The 18,217-nt window shown below is 41.0% G+C and overlaps 1 protein-coding gene across 2 annotated transcripts; it reads right to left on the reverse strand.

The window, feature by feature from the left end:
- Nucleotides 1-220: 220 nt before the first annotated feature.
- LOC147005282 (PRAME family member 8-like) lies at nucleotides 221-3,112 on the reverse strand. Of its 2 annotated transcripts, XM_085836284.1 has the most exons (3): nucleotides 2,826-3,112; nucleotides 1,789-2,379; nucleotides 221-788 (listed from the first exon to the last, which is right to left on the reverse strand). In XM_085836284.1, the coding sequence occupies exons 1-3, from the start codon at nucleotides 3,110-3,112 to the stop codon at nucleotides 221-223; spliced, it is 1,446 nt and encodes a 481-aa protein (XP_085692410.1). The 2 variants fall into 2 exon arrangements, with proteins under 2 accessions (XP_085692410.1, XP_085692411.1); XM_085836285.1 differs by lacking the exon at nucleotides 1,789-2,379.
- Between the last annotated feature and the right edge of the window lie 15,105 nt (nucleotides 3,113-18,217).

The following is an 18,217-nucleotide window of genomic DNA, read 5'->3' on the forward strand; positions in this document are numbered from 1 at the left end:
TATAAATGCCAAACTGTTTTTCTGACTCCATCACGCCCCTGGTCCAACAATCTATTGGAATAGTCCACATTTCTATCTAAGCATTCAGGGTCCCAGTCACTGTATATCTCTTTACTTCTAACCATATGGGAAGTCTGAAGTCACAGTCTCTGAGCACCCTGGATGAGAGATGTGTCCCAAGCATGTCATTTATTCCTATTTAGAAGTCCTGTATCCATGTTTATTGCAAACAAGAACAAAGTCTTGCCCCCTGGCCATAGACACAGGTCCTGCCACAATTAAGGCAGACATTTGTTGCAAAAGATATGCTCTTAGGCTCTCTTATGGCCCTCAGGGTATCCATGAGCTCCTGACAAAGTTGGACAAATCTTTCTCTGGAGACAATACCCAATGCATCATAGCACTCCAGAGGGACAGGGTATTGTTCCACATTCATCTTGCTCCAGTTGGCTGTGTGCTGTAAAAGGTCCTTCAAGATGGCCATGGAGAAGTCATTGCTGTAGAAGTTGATCTGGTTGAGCTGAGAGCATTGACTGAGTGCAGGTAAGAGGACAATGAGCTGGGAGTCCTTCATGCTACACCACTGAAAATCCAGAGACTCAAGAGTAACTGCCAGTTTTCCTAGGAGACCTCTCAGAGGCATAAGTTCAAAATCAAATAATGTCACTCCTCTGATTTCCAGATTTTTTAACTTAAAAAGGTTGTGACAGCAGGAAAAGGAATCCAAGTCTGTCTGTGAAATTACGCAGTGAGTGATGGAGAGGATCTTCAAGGGCGTCCTCAGGCACCTAGGGATAGAGGAGACCAGAGGGTTATATCTGGCAAATGGTATTGTAAAGGTTTGGCTGGGATGTACACAGTGGTAGAATGAACCAAGTGCCCCAAGGTTATTTTAAATAAACGATCAAGGACAACATCTATGATGCTTCCTGTTGGAAACTGCTCAGCCATGTCAATCCCACAGTTCACCCTTGGGCCTCACCCTCAAGCTGAAAACCAATTCATCACTTAAGCTAAGAAAGCACACAGAAGCTGGGCATGGTGTATGCCTTTAATCCCAGCACTCCAGAGGAAGAGGGAGGTTAATTTCTGATTTCAAGGCCAGCCTGGTCTACAAAGTGAATATCAGGACAGTCATGGCTATAAAGAGAAACCCTGTCTCCAAAAAAAAAAAAAAAGAAGAAGAAGAAGAAGAAAGCACACAGAAGAACTTCCAACCCAAGAAACCCCCGACGGTATTTTGATATTTTCTGTGAACTCTGAATCTGCATTCTATCATTCCCTCTGCAGTCATGCTGCCTCTAATTTTCAGGCCATGTTAATACTCCTTGTCCCATACACTCAGTGCTACTTGGGCTCAAAACATTGTATCCGAGGGAACTGGGCAAAGATAGAAGGCTGTTCCCCCAGATCTGAGCATATAGCTCATGTTCACACTGTGCTGATGTGTACCCTGAAACCTTACTACACACTCCCCTTGCTGGTCCCTTTGCATTTGATTGGTTGGGCATGATTGATGAAGAATTACAACCCATGCTTACTAGAGCTGACCTCCTCTTTACACTAACTCACTTCTGTATTCCATGAGTGTTTATTGAGACACTGAATTAACTTGTAAATTTTCCCTTGTATATCTCAGTATACATGGAAACAAGACATAACTTTCAGAGTCTTATGAGTATCTAAATTTTGTTCCTAGTGAGTGGCAGGCATTATGTATCACTGATCCTTAAGAGAAGAGAGACAGATTTGCTTTGGTGACTGACCCAGGTCTCCATACTTGCTTACCCTAGAATCTGATTCAGGTGGTCTTTGAGAAAATGGACACGCTTCATGAAGACATGTTGGAGACAGTTGAATTTGGAAAACTGAGAAATAATCTTTTTGATACACTTGACTTTTGTGGCCCTTGTTATATTCATAATAGGGGAGGTATTCTTGTGGAGTGGTGCCAGCAAGACTTTTTCAAGATTTTTCATCTGCCCAAAGTAGGGAGGAAAATGTGCCAGCCTTAACAGAGTCCAGTCGGTATACAGTTCTAATTCTGTAATGTGCTCTAGATGAAAAACATTCATGATTTCTCTGATAACTTCGTCTGGTGCATCCCAGATCTTCATCTTTGTACAGCAGAAATTTATGGACCCCTTTCTCTGCTTGGCCCAATTCAAGAAATATGTTTTTTGTTCATTGAATCGGGAACAGATTGTCAGATCAACTATGATCTTCAGACGCTGCCTCAGTGCATATCTGCGAGGGACCTTCACTACTTGCTTTTCATCCAAGGTCTCTGCATCAGAGTCACTGTCATTTGCATCGTCCCATTTTTCCCAGAAGACATGGTCCACATTTCTCATGTTGAGAACCTGAAGTTTTGGCCTCCTGTGGGTGAAACATATGAATATCAGCAGTCATCTTGCTACATGTATCTAAACTCAGCTCTCCTCCCTGCTAAGGTGTTTGCTTTTTAATCACCTGATATTCAAGGTGGACTCAGGCATGCTACAGAAGTTTCCTGGGCCTCTGTACAGTTGAATACTTTTCTTTCACTAAGATAAACAGTATTTCTCCTTAGTATTATTATTATTATTAGGAAGGCCAGGGATAGGCTCATTCTACTGTGAGGCTAAGTCTACTCTAGTCCATATTCAAGTCTAATCCATATCCATCTGTGCTCTCTACAAGTAAACAGTAGATTTCAAGAAACTTGTATCTCTGCTTGTTTATGCAATCAGAAGCATCTAAGACTTAGGACAAAGCCATTCTCCCTGGCAATGTCTACTGTGTTCTCTTTATACTCCCATATACAATACTTGGATATCGCTTACCTGGGGTGAAATTTTCTTGTCAATATCATATCTACTCCATCTAGCAGAGCTTGCAAGGTTTCCAGGTTATGTGTCTGTATCAATGGCCCCACAGGGAGATAGTGGAAAGGCCAGGCTGCCACCATTGCCTTTATGAGCTTGTTGAGTCTGCCAGCAAAGGCCTCTTGGAACAGTGGCGGGAAGACCACAGCTGGTAGCTCCTCCAGAGAGGATATGGCCAAAGCCTCATTTCTCAGCAGTGTCTCCCTTGCTAGCTTCTGGAGTGTGGGTGGGGTCTGACCACTCATCTTCTCAGATCTTCAGGAAGAAGGCTTCTGTGAAAGCAGTTAGAAAAGAATACATATTCAAGACAACTTTATAATACTTCCTCACCACCACATTAACCATTTAGTTTCTGAATTACTGCTCTAGAGTTACAGTGCTAGAGACATCAATTTATCTCTGTATCCTAAACTGGTGGTTTAAAGACAGATTCCCAAACTGGCATCATGGGAGCCTCTCTAGTACTCTAATGGACACATAATTTTTGGTCAAAATATTTTTATGTGTTACCCTTTCTTTAAAAAGGAAAGAATGAAAGGAAGCAAAATGGGAGAGATTCCCAGGACCCAGTACAGATGACCCTAGCTGAAATATGGAACATAGAGGAGATAGAACTTGAAGAGGACACCCCAGTGGATATGCATGGCTCGTAATGAGGGAAGGGGCCACTCACCCATCTCAAAAATTTTAACCTAGAATTGTTCCTGTCTAAAGGAAAAACATGGAAAATAAATGGTTCAGAGACTGAAGATTAGGCTCTTGAGAGACTGGGATCTTGGGATCTATAAAATAAGTAGACACCAAACCTAAAAACTATTCCTTTTGTCAACATATGACTGTCCTCTGAGAGGCTGTGCCACCACCTTTCTAGGACAACTGCAGATACTCACAGGCAACTATTGCATTGAGCATGTGGACCCCAAAGAAAGAGATAGGGAAGGATTTAAGGAGATATAGGGAATTACAACCTCATAGGAAGAAAAACAACATCAACTAACTGGACCTCTCATATTTCCCAGGGACTAAGTCTCCAAACAAAGAGCATACATGAGTGGGTCTCTGGTTCCTCATAACGTATGTAGCAAATGGCTTATTTCAGAGAGGAGGCCCCTTGTCCTTTGGAGGCTTATTGTCATAGTGAAGGGTGAGGCAGGAGTGTGTGGGTAGGTAGGGGAGTAATGTCTTAGAAATAAAGGGAACGCATCATGGGAGGGGGTTTGTGGAGGTGAAACCTGGAAGAGAGATAACATTTGAAATGTAAATAAGTAAAATTATCAAAAGGGGGAGGGAATGAGGAGAAAGAATGGGATGAGGAACAATTAAACAGCAGACCAGGAAGGGAATAATGACTGGATTGTAAAAATTAGTTGAAGAGAAATTAACTTTAATAATAAAAAGAAAAAAGGGTCTGGTGAGATGGCTCAGTGGGTAAGAGCACCCGACTGTTCTTCCGAAGGTCCAGAGTTCTAATCCCAGCAACCACATGGTGGCTTACAACCATCCGTAACGAGATCTGGCGCCCTCTTCTGGAGTGTCTGAAGACAGCTACAGTGTACTTACATGTAATAAATAAATCTTAAAAAATAAAAAGAAAAAAGAAACAGAAAAAACAAATAAAAAAACCAGACCAGCAAACAAAAAACAAAACAAACAAGTAAATAAACAATAATACAAAAAGTTCTTGTGTTGCCGATCCATACTGAATTCCAAGTAAGGAAGATAACATCTGTGGGCTCCTACTATGGACTTTCTGGCTCTCCTTTTTTCCAAATGCAGACCCTATCCAAAAAACACAGCTGTGTGAAAATGATCTAAAGCAAAGACCAAGGTAAGATATTTGTGTAACTTGCAATTGTAATTCCAGCTACTGGGCGTTAAAGATGATAAATGTTACATGGTCTACAGGGCTACAAAATGAGCCAGGGTCTCACAAAAACATAAAGACCTTCATTTCAGTGAAAGGAAATATGAAGGAATTAGTCAGAATGGTCTGATTTTCAGCTAACCCAGAGCAACATGCACACTAATGAAGTATATAACCTATCATAGAAATAGACTGGAGCCAGGCCTGGTGGCACAGGCCTTTAATCCCAGCACTTGGGGAGGCAGAGGCAGGCTGATTTCTGAGTTGAGGCCATCCTGGTCTACAGACTGAGTTCCAGGACAGCCAGGGCTACACAGAGAAACCCTGTCTTGAAAACAACCAAAAAAAAAAAAAAATTTGGAGATGAGGCTAAAACTTTATTGGGAATGAAATCCAAGATCTTCAATATGTTTTACTAAAGAAACAGAAAATGAAATTTCCTCTACTATCTTGGAATTTAAAATGTTCTACATCAAACTGCTTAACCCTAGGGAAACCAATTACATACAAGTTCTGAGTACTGAAGATAGGTCGCTGAGGCCTAGACAACCCAGGCAGTTATCCAATCTTCAGATCTCTGAATGTTTACTGTCCCCACTGAAGCCTCTCTCAATAACCCTTCCTATTGCAGCCATATAATTCAACCTCAAACTCGAATTGGATTAGATGGTTAAACTCCACCCGTTTAATTCTATATGTAACATCCAACCATTTCATTCATTGCATTAGAGCTTTCTGTGAGAATACCTCCATACCAAAACATCCCTCAAACATTTCATTTATTACTTAATAACACATCACTGAATTTGTGGATTTTTTCCTTTCATTTGCTTCATTATTACATAGTTTTGAGTTTGGTACAGGACTGGGTCTTGCTGTGAAGCCAGGGATGTTTCCAAACTCTAAGTTCTAGCAATCCTCCTGTGTCAGGCATTCTTCTTGTTGCTAGAATTAATGTTGAGAAACACCACACCTGGGCCAATTTTATTCCTGTGCACAAAGTCAATCTGATTTGCCTCAGATCAGGGTTTAATCTATTGCTGATAATAGACAGAAAATAATTCATCGATATTATTGTCACTGGATTTTGGACAAAGGGTTTTTAATAGACAGGAGTATGTTCTGGAGCTCAAGGCCTGAATTGGGTGCTTTTTCAATAAACTGCAGTAGCACCTACACAAAAGTTAGAGGAAGGAGCATGGTCTGATTCCATTAACAGTGTCCAAGTGTGCTGGGTGTGCACTCAGTTTGTAGGGAGCTACCCAGTATGCAGCCATTCCTCTCTCCAGCACTGTATGCAGCAGACATAATGGCTCTGCCTGGAAACTCACAGTTCAAGAGCTGGAAGCAGGGGAATCAATTCAAAGCCGTCCTCAGCCTTATTGTAAATAGAAGGACAGCCTGAGCTTACATTTGAGTCTACTTCTAAATAGACCTAAAGAGAAACAGAAATTGGAGGGTCTGAGGCAGATGTTGCCTTTGGCTGCCAGAAAACAGATGTGTCAGGTAGGATCTGACCAGAATGCTTGCCCAAGATGAAATCAGGAGTGGGACATGTGCTGAAGATTTTGCTCCCCAATAATGAGCACTTCTATATTCTATCCTGAGCACCTACATGGTGTCTTGAACTGATCTGCAACTTGTTTCTGGAAACCTGAAAACTCCCTCTGACCTTCTTGGACCCCAGGCATTCATGTGCCGAACATTCACACATGCAGGAAAAACACCAAAACATGGAGAACAAAACCTTTTTTGTTTTGTTTTGTTGTTTTTTGGGGTTTTTTTTTGTTGTTGTTTTCCAAGATGGATGGATGTCCTGGAACTCACTGTGTATACCAGGCTAGCCTTGAACTCAGAAATGTGCCTGCCTTTGCCTTTCAAGTGTTGGGTTGGGATTAAAGGCGTGTGCCACCACTCAAGGCTAAATCTTTAAGAGAATTAAGTTTGTAAAAGGAATGGTGGCAAACACCTTTAATCCCTGCATTCTGGAGGCAAAGGTAAACTGGGCACAGTAAATTCAAGGCTAGTTTTATCTAAGTAGCTAATTCTTAACCAGTGAAGCCTATTGACTAAGGGTGTGTTTTACAATTAAGGCAGAGCTGGGTGGGGTAGCACCTGATTTTAATTCCAGCACCCTGGAGGCAAGGAAGGAGCTGGATCTTTAGACCCCAGACTGATCTACAGATTAAAGTGTGGGACAGGGAGGGCTCTAGAATAGAGAAACACTCTCAAAACCCAAACCAAACCAAATAAAAACAAAATCTAGTTAGGTGAGTGATGCTACAATAGGCCTTTAATCTCAGAATTGAGGAAGGAGATGTAGGTGGACCTTGGAGTTTGAGCTAGTCTGGTCTACACATTGAGTTCTGGATCAGCCATGTCTGTTAAACAGAAACTGTCTGAAAAAAACTAAAAACAAAAAAATGGAACAAAAAAGTGTTTTCTAAGAAAAAACTTTAAGGGAGCTTACTTAGTAGGCTGTGAGATCCTCAGTGATCAATGGCACTTGTTACCAAGCCTGAATTCAGCAATGGGACCCACAGGTTTAAGGAGAGAAACCACTTCAGCTCTAGTGGTTTCTAGACCACCAACACATTTTTGGGATCTGGGAAAAATATGAGGACGTTGATGAAGTAAAAGACCTAGGTAACTGTTACATATTGGAATATGACAAAACAAAGAAATGGAGGATAAAGAGCCAATGAAAAACCACAAGGAATACATATAGATACAGGACAGGATCACACATACAAGAATCCAATAAAAACACAAAATTGGTAGCCCTAATATATGAGCAAAGGACCCAAAGGGGATAAAAACTCTATAGAAGTCCAACAGCGTAATTAACCGGGACCTTTTGGGCTCTCAGAGACTGAAACCCCAACCAAAGAGAACATGGGCTGGGCGTAGGCCTCCCCACACAAATGTAGGAGATTTGTAGCTTGGTCTTCACATTGGTCCCCTAACAACTGGTATGAAGGCCACTTCAGAAGCCATTGCCTGTTTATGGGATGTGTTCTTCTAGCAGAGCTGCTTTGCCTGGCCTCAGTGGGAGAGGATATGCCCTGCCTTAAAAATACTAAAAGTACCAGGGTGTGGGGATACCCAGGGAACTTCCATGTACTCAGAGAACATGGTAAGAAGGTACCTAGAAGTAGTGTACTAGGGTCTGACCTCGAAAAGAACAGTTAGTGGGGGATGTAAGGTAAATTAAAAAAAAAAAAAAGAATTAAATTAAAAAGCAAATCCAAAAAAATCCAAAAGAGGTCTGAGAAAACATTATGAGACCTAGGACCCCCAAAGAGGCCTCTGAGTTCACTTTGTGTTGGCCTGTAGATCTGCCCATGTGAATGAGATTTGTACCCTCAAGGAGAGTCCATTTGAGAAAACTAATTTTTCATTTGTAAATGGTTTTCAATAATTTCTGGGTTTGGGATGGGAGCTTGTGTCTACTTTTGTCTCAACACTGATACCCCATGTGGAATAGACCCACATAAGCCCTGAGAATTCTACTTTAGTCTACTTTAGTCTCTCTCTCTGTATTAGTTCTCCTCCTTTTAAGATGCTCTGGCTTCCTTGATGTTCACCATTCCCTCTGACTCTATCCCTCTTTCTTTGTTCTCTTCTACAGGATTTCCTGAGCCTTTCCCCTTTAGGTATGAGTCATCCAAGGTCTCTGTGTGAGTGTGTGTGTCTGCATGTTGTCCTAGTGCTTATTAAGTCTAGGAAAGGGAAGAGGATTCCAGAAACACTGAAGCTAAAGGTAGTTCCAAGCCACAATCACACTTGTGTTCTGCAAATATCAGGTATACTGAAAATCTCCTAATCCTAGAGATTTTCTCTTTGCCCATTAAACCCTGATCATCTCTCCATGTCCAGTGATACTTCCTTTCTAAAACCTGCTCCAACTTTTTAGAATCATTGATGTCATGTCTCTCCCTGACACACTTTTTAACTTGTTTTGGAAATATTTTAATATAGAACAGGCTTGCCTCACATTATCTATTACAGCAAAGATACCATTGGATTTATGAGCCTCTATTCAGACTCACATGTTCTGGGAACACAGGCATGCCCCATTTGTCTAGATCGTGCAGTGATTTATAACCTAAAATGTGAAAGCCAAGCAAGGACTGTACTACTGGAGTTACACCACAGAATTCCCTCCAAGGTCGATGAAGGCATCCTCCTGCCTCTGCTTTCTGAGTGTTACCATAGTAGAAGATTGGCAAAGCATGAAGCTCACCTCTTTATTCCAGAACTGATAATAACTGTAAAATGTGATCAAGGCAGCTCTGTCAGGCAATAGGGTCTCAAGGTTGGGAATGATGATTGAAAAGACAATGACCATTAGACAACATATAACATGACTCCAAACAGTGCTAAGGCTGAAGTAGATTCACTTTTCTCTAGTCTGCTTTTATACCAATCTAAATACATGCAAAGTATACAGTCAGTTTTAGGTCAAGGAACAAACAAGGCAATAAACAACGTACAGAGTAAGGGGTCCCCAATGGAGATGTTAGTAAAAGAACTGGAGGAGCTGAAAGGGTTTACAGCCCCATAGGAAGAGCAACAATATCATCCAACCACAACCCAAGAACTCCCAGCGACTGAAACACCAACCAAAGTATCCACATATAGGGACCCATGGCTCTAGCTGCATGTATGTCAGTGGATGGCCTTGTTGGGCATCAATAGGAGGAGAGGCCCTCAGTCCTGTGAAGGCTTGATGCTCCAGTGTAGGGGATGCCAGGGTGGAGAGTCAGTAGTGGGTGATTATGGGATCACGTTTATCGAAACAAAGAGAAAGGGGTTTGGATGAGTGTTTCCAGAGGACAAACTGGGGAAGGGGAGAACATTGAAATGCAAATAAGTAAAATAACCAATAAAAATTCTATTGACAGCTGGGCCTGGTGGCGCACGCCTGTAATCCCAGCACTTGGGAGGCAGAGGCAGAGGCAGGCGGATTTCTGAGTTCGAGGCCTACCTGGTCTACAAAGTGAGTTCCAGGACAGCCAGGGCTATACAGAGAATCCCTGTCTCGAAAAACCAAAAAAAAAAAAAAAAAAATCTATTGACAAAAACAGACAAACAAAGTCCCAAGATAAATATTCTTATGTGAGCCTACTTCACTGTCCTAGCCCAATGTCAAATTCTTGCCAAATTCCTACAAGGAGGCCCCAAAGGTTCTGCATGTATTTGTCATGTCCTCTTACAATGGTATTTTATGGTTTTGTGCAAGTAATTTCAAGGACATATTACGGCTCCCAGGTGAATTTCTCTGTGAAGCATGCTGGTCACAAATGAAGAAAACATAACCAGGTGTCGTGGCTCACATAGTAATCCTTCCATCAGGAAGACCAAAGCAAGAAGATCCCTGGGAATTGAAATTCTAAATTATCCCTAGCTAAAGAACAACCATGTTGTCTCAGAATATTATCCATACCAAGAAGATCAAGAGCAAAAAGGAGAATAAAGAAATCAATCAAAGAACCAAGCAAGCAAACAATAAAATTCAATATGAAATATGCAACAGAGGGTAGACAGAACCTTAAGAGACCACCTCCAGTGGCTAGGCATGGCTTCCAGTTGAGGGAAGGTGCCACACACCCATCTAAAAAAAATTTTTTTTTTTCGAGACAGGGTTGCTCTGTGTAACCCTGGCTCTTCTGGAACCCACTTTGTAGACCAGGCTGGCCTTGAACTCAGAAATCCGATTGCCTCTACATCCAAAGACCTGAGATTAAAGGTTTGCACCACCACCACCCAGCTACCGATCTCAAAAATTTTAACCTAAAATTGTTCCTGTCTAAAGGAAGAACAGGGACAAAAACTGGAGCAGAGCCTGAAGAAAGGGCTATCCAGGAACAGGGATCCTTAGATCCATCCCATCAGCAGACATCAAAAACCTGTAGTATTTTTGATGACAAGATGTGCTTATATAAAGGAGCCTGGTATGGCTGTCCTCTGAGAGGTTCTACTAGAACCTGAGACAATTGCAGCCATTCACAGGCAACCATTGGACTGAGACCAAGGACCTCAATTTTCTACAATAAATGAATTCCTAGAAGTATCACCATCTCTGATCTGAAGTTGTATTACATGCCCATAGTATAAGGAAAACTGTGTGGTATTGGCAGTAAAACAGATAGATTGATCAATGGAATACAACTGAAGACCTGAAATAAATCAACACAGACAGCTATCAAGCATGGACACTAGACTTTTAACAGAAAATGCTAGAGACATTGTAAAAAAGAAATCATCCCTATTCAATTGTGCCTGTCTAACTAGATATCTGCATGTATAAGAAAGCAAGCTGCTCTGTATTTATCATCCTCCAATACACTCAAATCCAACTAATCAAAGACCTCAACATAAAAATGGATACACAGCATCTAACACAAGCGAAAGTGGATGTACTTGTCCAGGTTTTCTAGAGTTAGAGAACTTACTAGTGATCACTGTATAGTAAGGGAACTGATGACGACTCACTGTCTGTAGTCCAACTCCCCAACTATGGTCAGCAGCAGATGAGAATGGAAGTCCAAGCAAGGATCTAGCAGTTGCTCAGTCCCACAGGCAGACAGAAGAGAGAATCTTTCTTCTTCCACTTTTGTGTAAGTCTCCAGTAGAAGGTGTGGCCCAGATTAAAGGTGTGTACCACCACACCTAAATCTGGAACTTACTTTGCCCCAGATGTCCTTGAATTTATAGATCTCCTTGCTTTAGTCTCCTGAGATTCATAGCCACTATGCCTCAAGATCTCCATGCCAAGATCCAGGGCAGAATCTTATATCTCCCAGCTTCAAGATCAGGATCACAGGTGAGCCTTCCAATTCTGGATTGCAGTTCATTCCAGATATAGTCAAGTTGAAAACCAGAAATATCCACTACAGTGGGGGATTAGTCTTGAACACACTGACACAGGAGATATCTTTCTGAACAGAAACCCATAGCTCAGGCAATAAGATCAGCAATGAATAATGGCACTTGATGAAACTGAAAAGCTTCTATAGGGCAAAGGAGATTATCAGCAGGCCAAAATTGCAGCCTAAAGATTGGAAGAACATCCTCACCAACCCACATCTGACAGAGGGGTGATATCACTATAAATGGTGAAAACACTATAAATACAACAAAGCATTAGATATCCACCAACCAAATACCTCAATTTAAAAATGGGGTACTATAGAATTATACAGAATATTTCAACAGAGGATTCTCTACATGCTGAGAAGCACCTAAATAAATGTTCAACATTCCAAATCATCTGACAAATGCAAATCCCAATGACTGTGAGATTCCATTATGCATATATCATTATGGCTGGGATCACAACCACAACTGACAGTTCATGTTGGAGAGGTTATGGAAAAAGGGGAACACTTTCCCATTGCTGGTGAGAGTACAAACTTGGACAACCACTAGTGAAATAAATCTGACAGTTTCTCAGAAACATGAGAAACTCTCTACCTTCTAGACCAGTTTTACCACTCCTAGACATATAACCAAAGAGGACCCACAATACCAAAAAGACACTTGCTCAACTCTGTTCATAGCAACTCTCCCTCATCTGAAGACACCAGGCCTTCTAAAACACAGCAGAACTGATGCTCATATGAACTCAGAGAGGCTGAAGCAGCACACATATGGCTTGCACAAGCTTGTACCACATCACATGACAGCGTTGAGAGAAGAAGTAGATACATGTTCCCATTCCCAACACAGAAGCTATCTCCAATCCATGAAAACTTACAGATGAAACACTACTCCAGTCAATTGGACTCTCCACGTGGAAGCAAATCCCACTATTAAGGAGAGGCTGAATGTCCAGCAGTTGGTGCCAAACAAAGAAACTCAAAGGCATTTTAAAGCTTTTGTCTGAGAAGAATGTATCAGGCCCCTTTGTTTATTTATTTTGTTTTGCTTTTAAATTACAGTTCCTTTGTTTTTATAGCGAGGCTGCAAATTTCCTGTTTTTACTGTTTTTCCTGTCTTTGTGCTCTTTATCTGTAAGGGATAGTTTTAGTTGTTTTTAATTATTTGTTTGTTTGTTTTTTTCTTCTTCTTTTTGGGTCTCTCCCAACTAGTATGTCTTTCTTTTCTTTTTGATTTCTGTTTTGTTTATTTGCTTATTTTTTGTTTTCTTTCTAAGACATGGTCTCGTTGTAAGTCAGACAGTTCTGTAACTCACATAGTAGACCAGGCTGGAAGTCTTCCTGCCTCCTCCCAAGTGCTGGGATTACACTTGTATTCTACTGCACCTGGCTTTGTCTCAGGATTCTGTAAGTGGCTATTTCTTTTCTTAGGAGAGGCATAAAGGTGTGGATTGAGATGGAGTGAAGGTAGAGAAGATCTCAGAGGAGTTGTGGGAGGAGAAGCCTTAATAATAACACATTGTATGGAAAAAATATTTTGAGTAAAGGAAAAGCAAAGAAAGGGGTCTGGAGCTATCTCTGAGCACTTAGCAGCACTGGCTGCTCTGACATACAGCTCTGGTTTATTTCCCAACATTCACATGGCAGGTTGTGTGTGCTGTATCCCTAGTGCTCTTAACTCCTGAACCATTTCTTCAGCCCGTACTAGGGAAACCTGAAGAAGGGGCTACTTTGGACATTGTGTACACATGATGTCACCAGAGCTAGTCAAGCTGAAGGATCATACTACACATGGAGGGAGAGACAGGATCTTCTTCATTTGTTTGAGTGTAGCCTGGGTTATAGATGGAAACAGTTTCACAGAGACAACTATAAAGAATGGGTGCTAGGGTTCAATACAGAAAAGGTTCTCAATATCTAGACTTGATAAGAGAGAGAATACAATTCTAGAAGCTTGGAAGTTGGGAGCTGTAGTTCCCTGAATTATGAGAGAACCAGAAACATGGAGAAGGCCATTGTCTCCTTAAAGTGAGCTTTAGTCTTAAGAACAGGTTGTTTTCTTTTGTTCTTAGATATTTTCTTTATATACATTTCAAATGCTATCCTGAAAGGTCACTACACCCTCCCTCCATTCTGCTCCCCTACCCACCCACTCCCACTTCTTGGCCCTGGCATTCCCCTGTACTGGGGTATATAAAGTTTGCAATACCAGCTGGGTGTGATAGTGCACGCCTTTAATCCTAGCACTTGGGAGGCAGAGGCAGGAAGATTTCTGAGTCCGAGGCCAGCCTGGTCTACAGAGTGAGTTCCAGGACAGCCAGGGCTACACAGAGAAACCCTGTCTTGAAAAATCAAAAAAAAAAAAAAAAAAAAAAAAAAAAAAAAAAAGAAAAGAAAAGAAAAGAAAAAGTTTGCAATACCAAGGGGCCTCTCTTCCCAGTGATGGCCGACTAGGCCATCTTCTGCTGCATATACATCTAGAGATATGAGCTCTGGGAGTACTGGTTAGTTCATATTGTTGTTCCATCTATAGGGTTGCAAACCCTTTCAGCTCCTTGGGTGCTTTCTCTAGCTCCTCCATTGGGGGCTCTGTGTTCCATCTTATAGATGACTGTGAGCCTCCACTTCTGTGTTTGCCAGGCACTGGCATAGCCTCATACGAGACAGCTATAACAGAGTCCCTTCAGCAAAACCTTTCTGGCATATGAAATAGTGTCTGTGTTTGGTGGCTGATTATGGTATGGTTTCCCAGGTGGGATAGTCTCTGGATAGTCCATCCTTTCAACTTAGCTCCAAAATTTGTCTCTGTAACTCCTTTCATGGGTATTTTGTTCCCTATTCTAAGAAGGAATGAAGTATCCACCCATTGGTCTTCCCTCTTCTTGATTTCCTTGTGTTTTGCAAATTGTATCTTGGGTGTTCTATGTTTCTGGGCTAATATCCACTTATCAGTGAGAGCATATCTAATGACTTCTTTTGTGATTGGGTGACGTCACTCAGGATGATATCCTCCAGATACACCCATTTGTCCAAGAATTTCATAAATCCATTGTTTTTAATAGCTGAGTAGTACTCCATTGTGTAAATGTACCACAATTTCTGTATCCATTCCTCTGTTTAGGGACATCTGGGCTCTTTCCAGCTTCTGGCTATTATAAATAAAGCTCCTCTGAACATAGTGGAACATGTGTTGTTATTACCAGTTTGAACTTCTGGGTATATGCCCAGGAGAGGTATTGCTGGATCTTCCGGTAGAATGTCCAATTTTCTGAGGAACCTCCAGACTGACTCCAGAGTGGTTGTACAAGATTGTAATTCCACCAGCAGTGGAGGAGTGTTCCTTTTTTTTTTTTTTTTGTTTTTTGTTTTTTGTTTTTTGAGACAGGGTTTTTCTGTGTAGCCCTGGCTGTCCTGGAACTCACTCTGTAGAACAGGCTGGCCTCAAACTCAGAAATCTGCCTGCCTCTGCCTGCTGAGTACTGTGATTAAAGGCGTGTGCCACCACGCCTGGTGTTTTTTGTTGTTGCTGTTTTGTTTGGTTTTGGTTTTTCAAGACAGGGATTTTCTGTGTAGCCCTGGCTGTCCTGGAACTCACTTTGTAGAACAGGCTGGCCTCTTACTCAGAAAACTTCCTGCCTCTTCCTCCTAAGCGCTGGGATTAAAGGCATGTGCCACCATGCCTGGCTAGTGTTCCTCTTTCTCCACACCCTTGCCAGCATCTGCTGTCACCTGAATTTTTTATTTTAGCCATTCTGACTGGTGTGAGGTGGAAATCTCAGGGTTGTTTTGATTTACATGTCCCTGATGATTAAGGATGTTGAACATTTTTTCAGGCACTTCTCAGCCATTCCGTATTCCTCAGTTGAGAGTTCTTTGTTCAGTTCTGAACCCCATTTTAAAATTGGGTTATTTGATTTTCTGGAGTCCAGGTTCTTGAGCTCTTTGTATATATTGGTTATTTGTCACCTATCAGATTTAGCATTATTAAAAATCTTTCCCAATCTGTTGGTGGCCTTTTTTTTCTTATTGACAATGTCTTGGCCTTACAGAAGCTTTGCAATTTTATGAGGTCCCATTTGTCAATTCTTGATCTTACAGCACAAGTCATTGCTATTCTGTTTAGGAATTTTTCCCCTGTGCCCATATCTTCGAGGCTTTTCCCCACTTTCTCCTCTATTAGTTTCAGTGTCTCTGGTCTTATGTGGAGGTCTTTAGATCCACTTAGACTTGAGCTTTGTACAAGGAGATAAGAATGGATCAATTCGCATTCTTCTACAGGATACCACCAGTTGTGCCAGCACCATTTGTTGAAAATGCTGTCTTTTTTCCACTGGATGGCTTTAGCTCCCTTGTCAAAGATCAAGTGACCATAGGTGTGTGGGTTCATTTCTGGGTCTTCAATTCCATTCCATTGATCTACCTGTCTGTCATTGGACCAGTACCATGCAATTTTTATCACAATTGCTCTGTAGTACAGCTTTAGTGATTTAGTGTACAGCTTTAGTACAGCATGGTGATTCCACCAGAGGTTATTTTATCATTGAGAAGAGTTTTTGCTATCCTAGATTTTTGTTATTCCAGATGAATTTGCAAATTGCCCTTTCTAATTTGATGAAGAATTGAGTTGAAATTTGATGGAGATTGCATTGAATCTTTAGATTGCTTTTGGCAAGATAGCCATTTTTACTGTATTGATCCTGTCAGTCCATGAACATGGGAGATCTTTCCATCTTCTGAGATCTTCCTCATTTTGTTTCTTCAGAGACTTGAAGTTCTTATCATACAGATCTCTTACTTCCTTATTTAGAGTCACACCAAGGTATTTTATATTACTTGTGACTATTGTGAAGGGTGTTTTTCCCTAATTTCTTTATCATCCTGTTTATCCTTTGTGTAGAAAAAGGCCATTGATTTGTTTAATTTTATATCCAGCCATCGCACTGAAGCTGTTTATCAGGTTTAAGAGTTCTCTGGTGGAATCTTTCGGATCACACACACACACACACACACACACACACACACACACACACACTATCATATCATCTGCAAATAGTGGTATTTTTACTTCTTCCTTTCCAATTGGTATCTCCTTGACCTACTTTTGTTGTCTAATTGCTCTGGCTAGGACTTTGAGTTCTATACTGAATAGGTAGGGAGAAAGTGGGCATCTTTGTCTAATCCCTGATTTTAGTGGGATTGTTCCATTTAGTTTGATGATGGCTACTAGTTTCCTGTAGATTGTGTTTATTATGTTTAGGTATGGGCCTTGAATTCCTGATCTTTCCAAGACTTTTATCCTGAAGGGGTGTAGGATTTTGTCAAATGCTTTCTCAGCATCTAACGAGATGATCATGTGGTTTTTGTCTTTGAGTTTGTTTATATAGTTGATTACCTTTGTGGAGTTCCATATATTAAACCATCCTTGCATCCCAGGGATGAAACCTACTTGATCACAATGGATGATTGTTTTGATGTGTTCTTGAATTCAGTTAGTGAGGATTTTATTGAGTATTTTTGAAGCGATATTCATAAGGGAAATTGGTCTGAAATTCTGTCTTTGTTGGGTCTTTATGCGGTTTAGGTATCAGAGTAATTGTGGCTTTGTAGGATGAATTGGGTAGAGTACTTTCTGTTTCTATATTGTGTAATAGTTTGAGGAGAGTCAGAATTAGGTTTTCTTAGAAGATCTGATAGAATTCTGCACCAAACAGCCCATCTGGTCCTGGGCATTTTTTTGGTTGGGAGACTATCAATGCATGCTTCTATTTCTTTAGGGGATATGGGACTGTGTAGGTCATTAACCTAATCCTGATTTAACTTTGGTACCTGGTATCTCCCTAGAAATTTGTCCCTTTCATCCAGGTTTTCCAGTTGTGTTAAGTATAGCTTCTCGTAGTAGGATCTGATGGTGTCTTGAATTTCCTCATGTTCTCTTGTTATGTCTCCCTTTTCATTTCTGATTTTGATAATTAGGATACTGTCCCAGAGGCCTGTAGTGAGCCTGGCTAAGGGTTTATCTATCTTGTTGATTTTCTCAAAGAACCAGCTAGTGGTTTGGTGGATTCTTTGGGTTCTTTTTGGTTCCACTTGGTTGATTTCCACCCTGAGTTTCCAGGATCTGTCCATTGATGATAGCGTGGTGTTGAAGTCTCCCACTACTATTGTGTGAGGTGCAATATGTGCTTTGAGCTTTACTATAGTTTCTTTAATGAATGTACATGCTCTTGCATTTGGAGCTAGATATTTGGAATTGAGAGTTCATCTTGGAAGATTTTACCTTTGATGAGTATGAAGTGTCCCTCCTTGTCTTTTTTGATAACTTTGGGTTGGAAGCCAATTTTATTTGATATTAGAATGGCTACTCCAGCTCGTTTCTTCAGATTATTTGTTTGAAAAATTGTCTTCCACCCTTTTACTCTGAGGTAGTATCTGTCTTTTTCCCTGAGGTGAGTTTCCTGTAAGCAGCAAAAATTTTGGTCCTGTTTTTGTAGCCATTCTGTTAGTCTATGTTTTTGTTGGGGAATTGAGTCCATTGTTATTAAGAGATATTAAGGAAAAGTAATTTTTGCTTCCTGTTATTTTTGTTGTTAGAGTTGGGATTC

Source organism: Mus caroli, unplaced genomic scaffold (assembly GCF_978045245.1).
Source record: "Mus caroli unplaced genomic scaffold, Mus_caroli_1 scaffold_4, whole genome shotgun sequence".
Classification (NCBI taxonomy): domain Eukaryota; kingdom Metazoa; phylum Chordata; class Mammalia; order Rodentia; family Muridae; genus Mus; species Mus caroli.

Coding starts and splice junctions, on each gene's coding strand:
- LOC147005282 (XM_085836284.1), bottom strand. CDS start 3,112: ATGAGTGGTCAGACCCCACCCACACTCCAGAAGCTAGCAAGGGAGACA. Junction 2,380..2,825: donor ACAAGAAAATTTCACCCCAG/GTAAGCGATATC, acceptor TTTCACCCACAG/GAGGCCAAAACTTCAGGTTC. Junction 789..1,788: donor CACCTGAATCAGATTCTAGG/GTAAGCAAGTAT, acceptor CTCTATCCCTAG/GTGCCTGAGGACGCCCTTGA.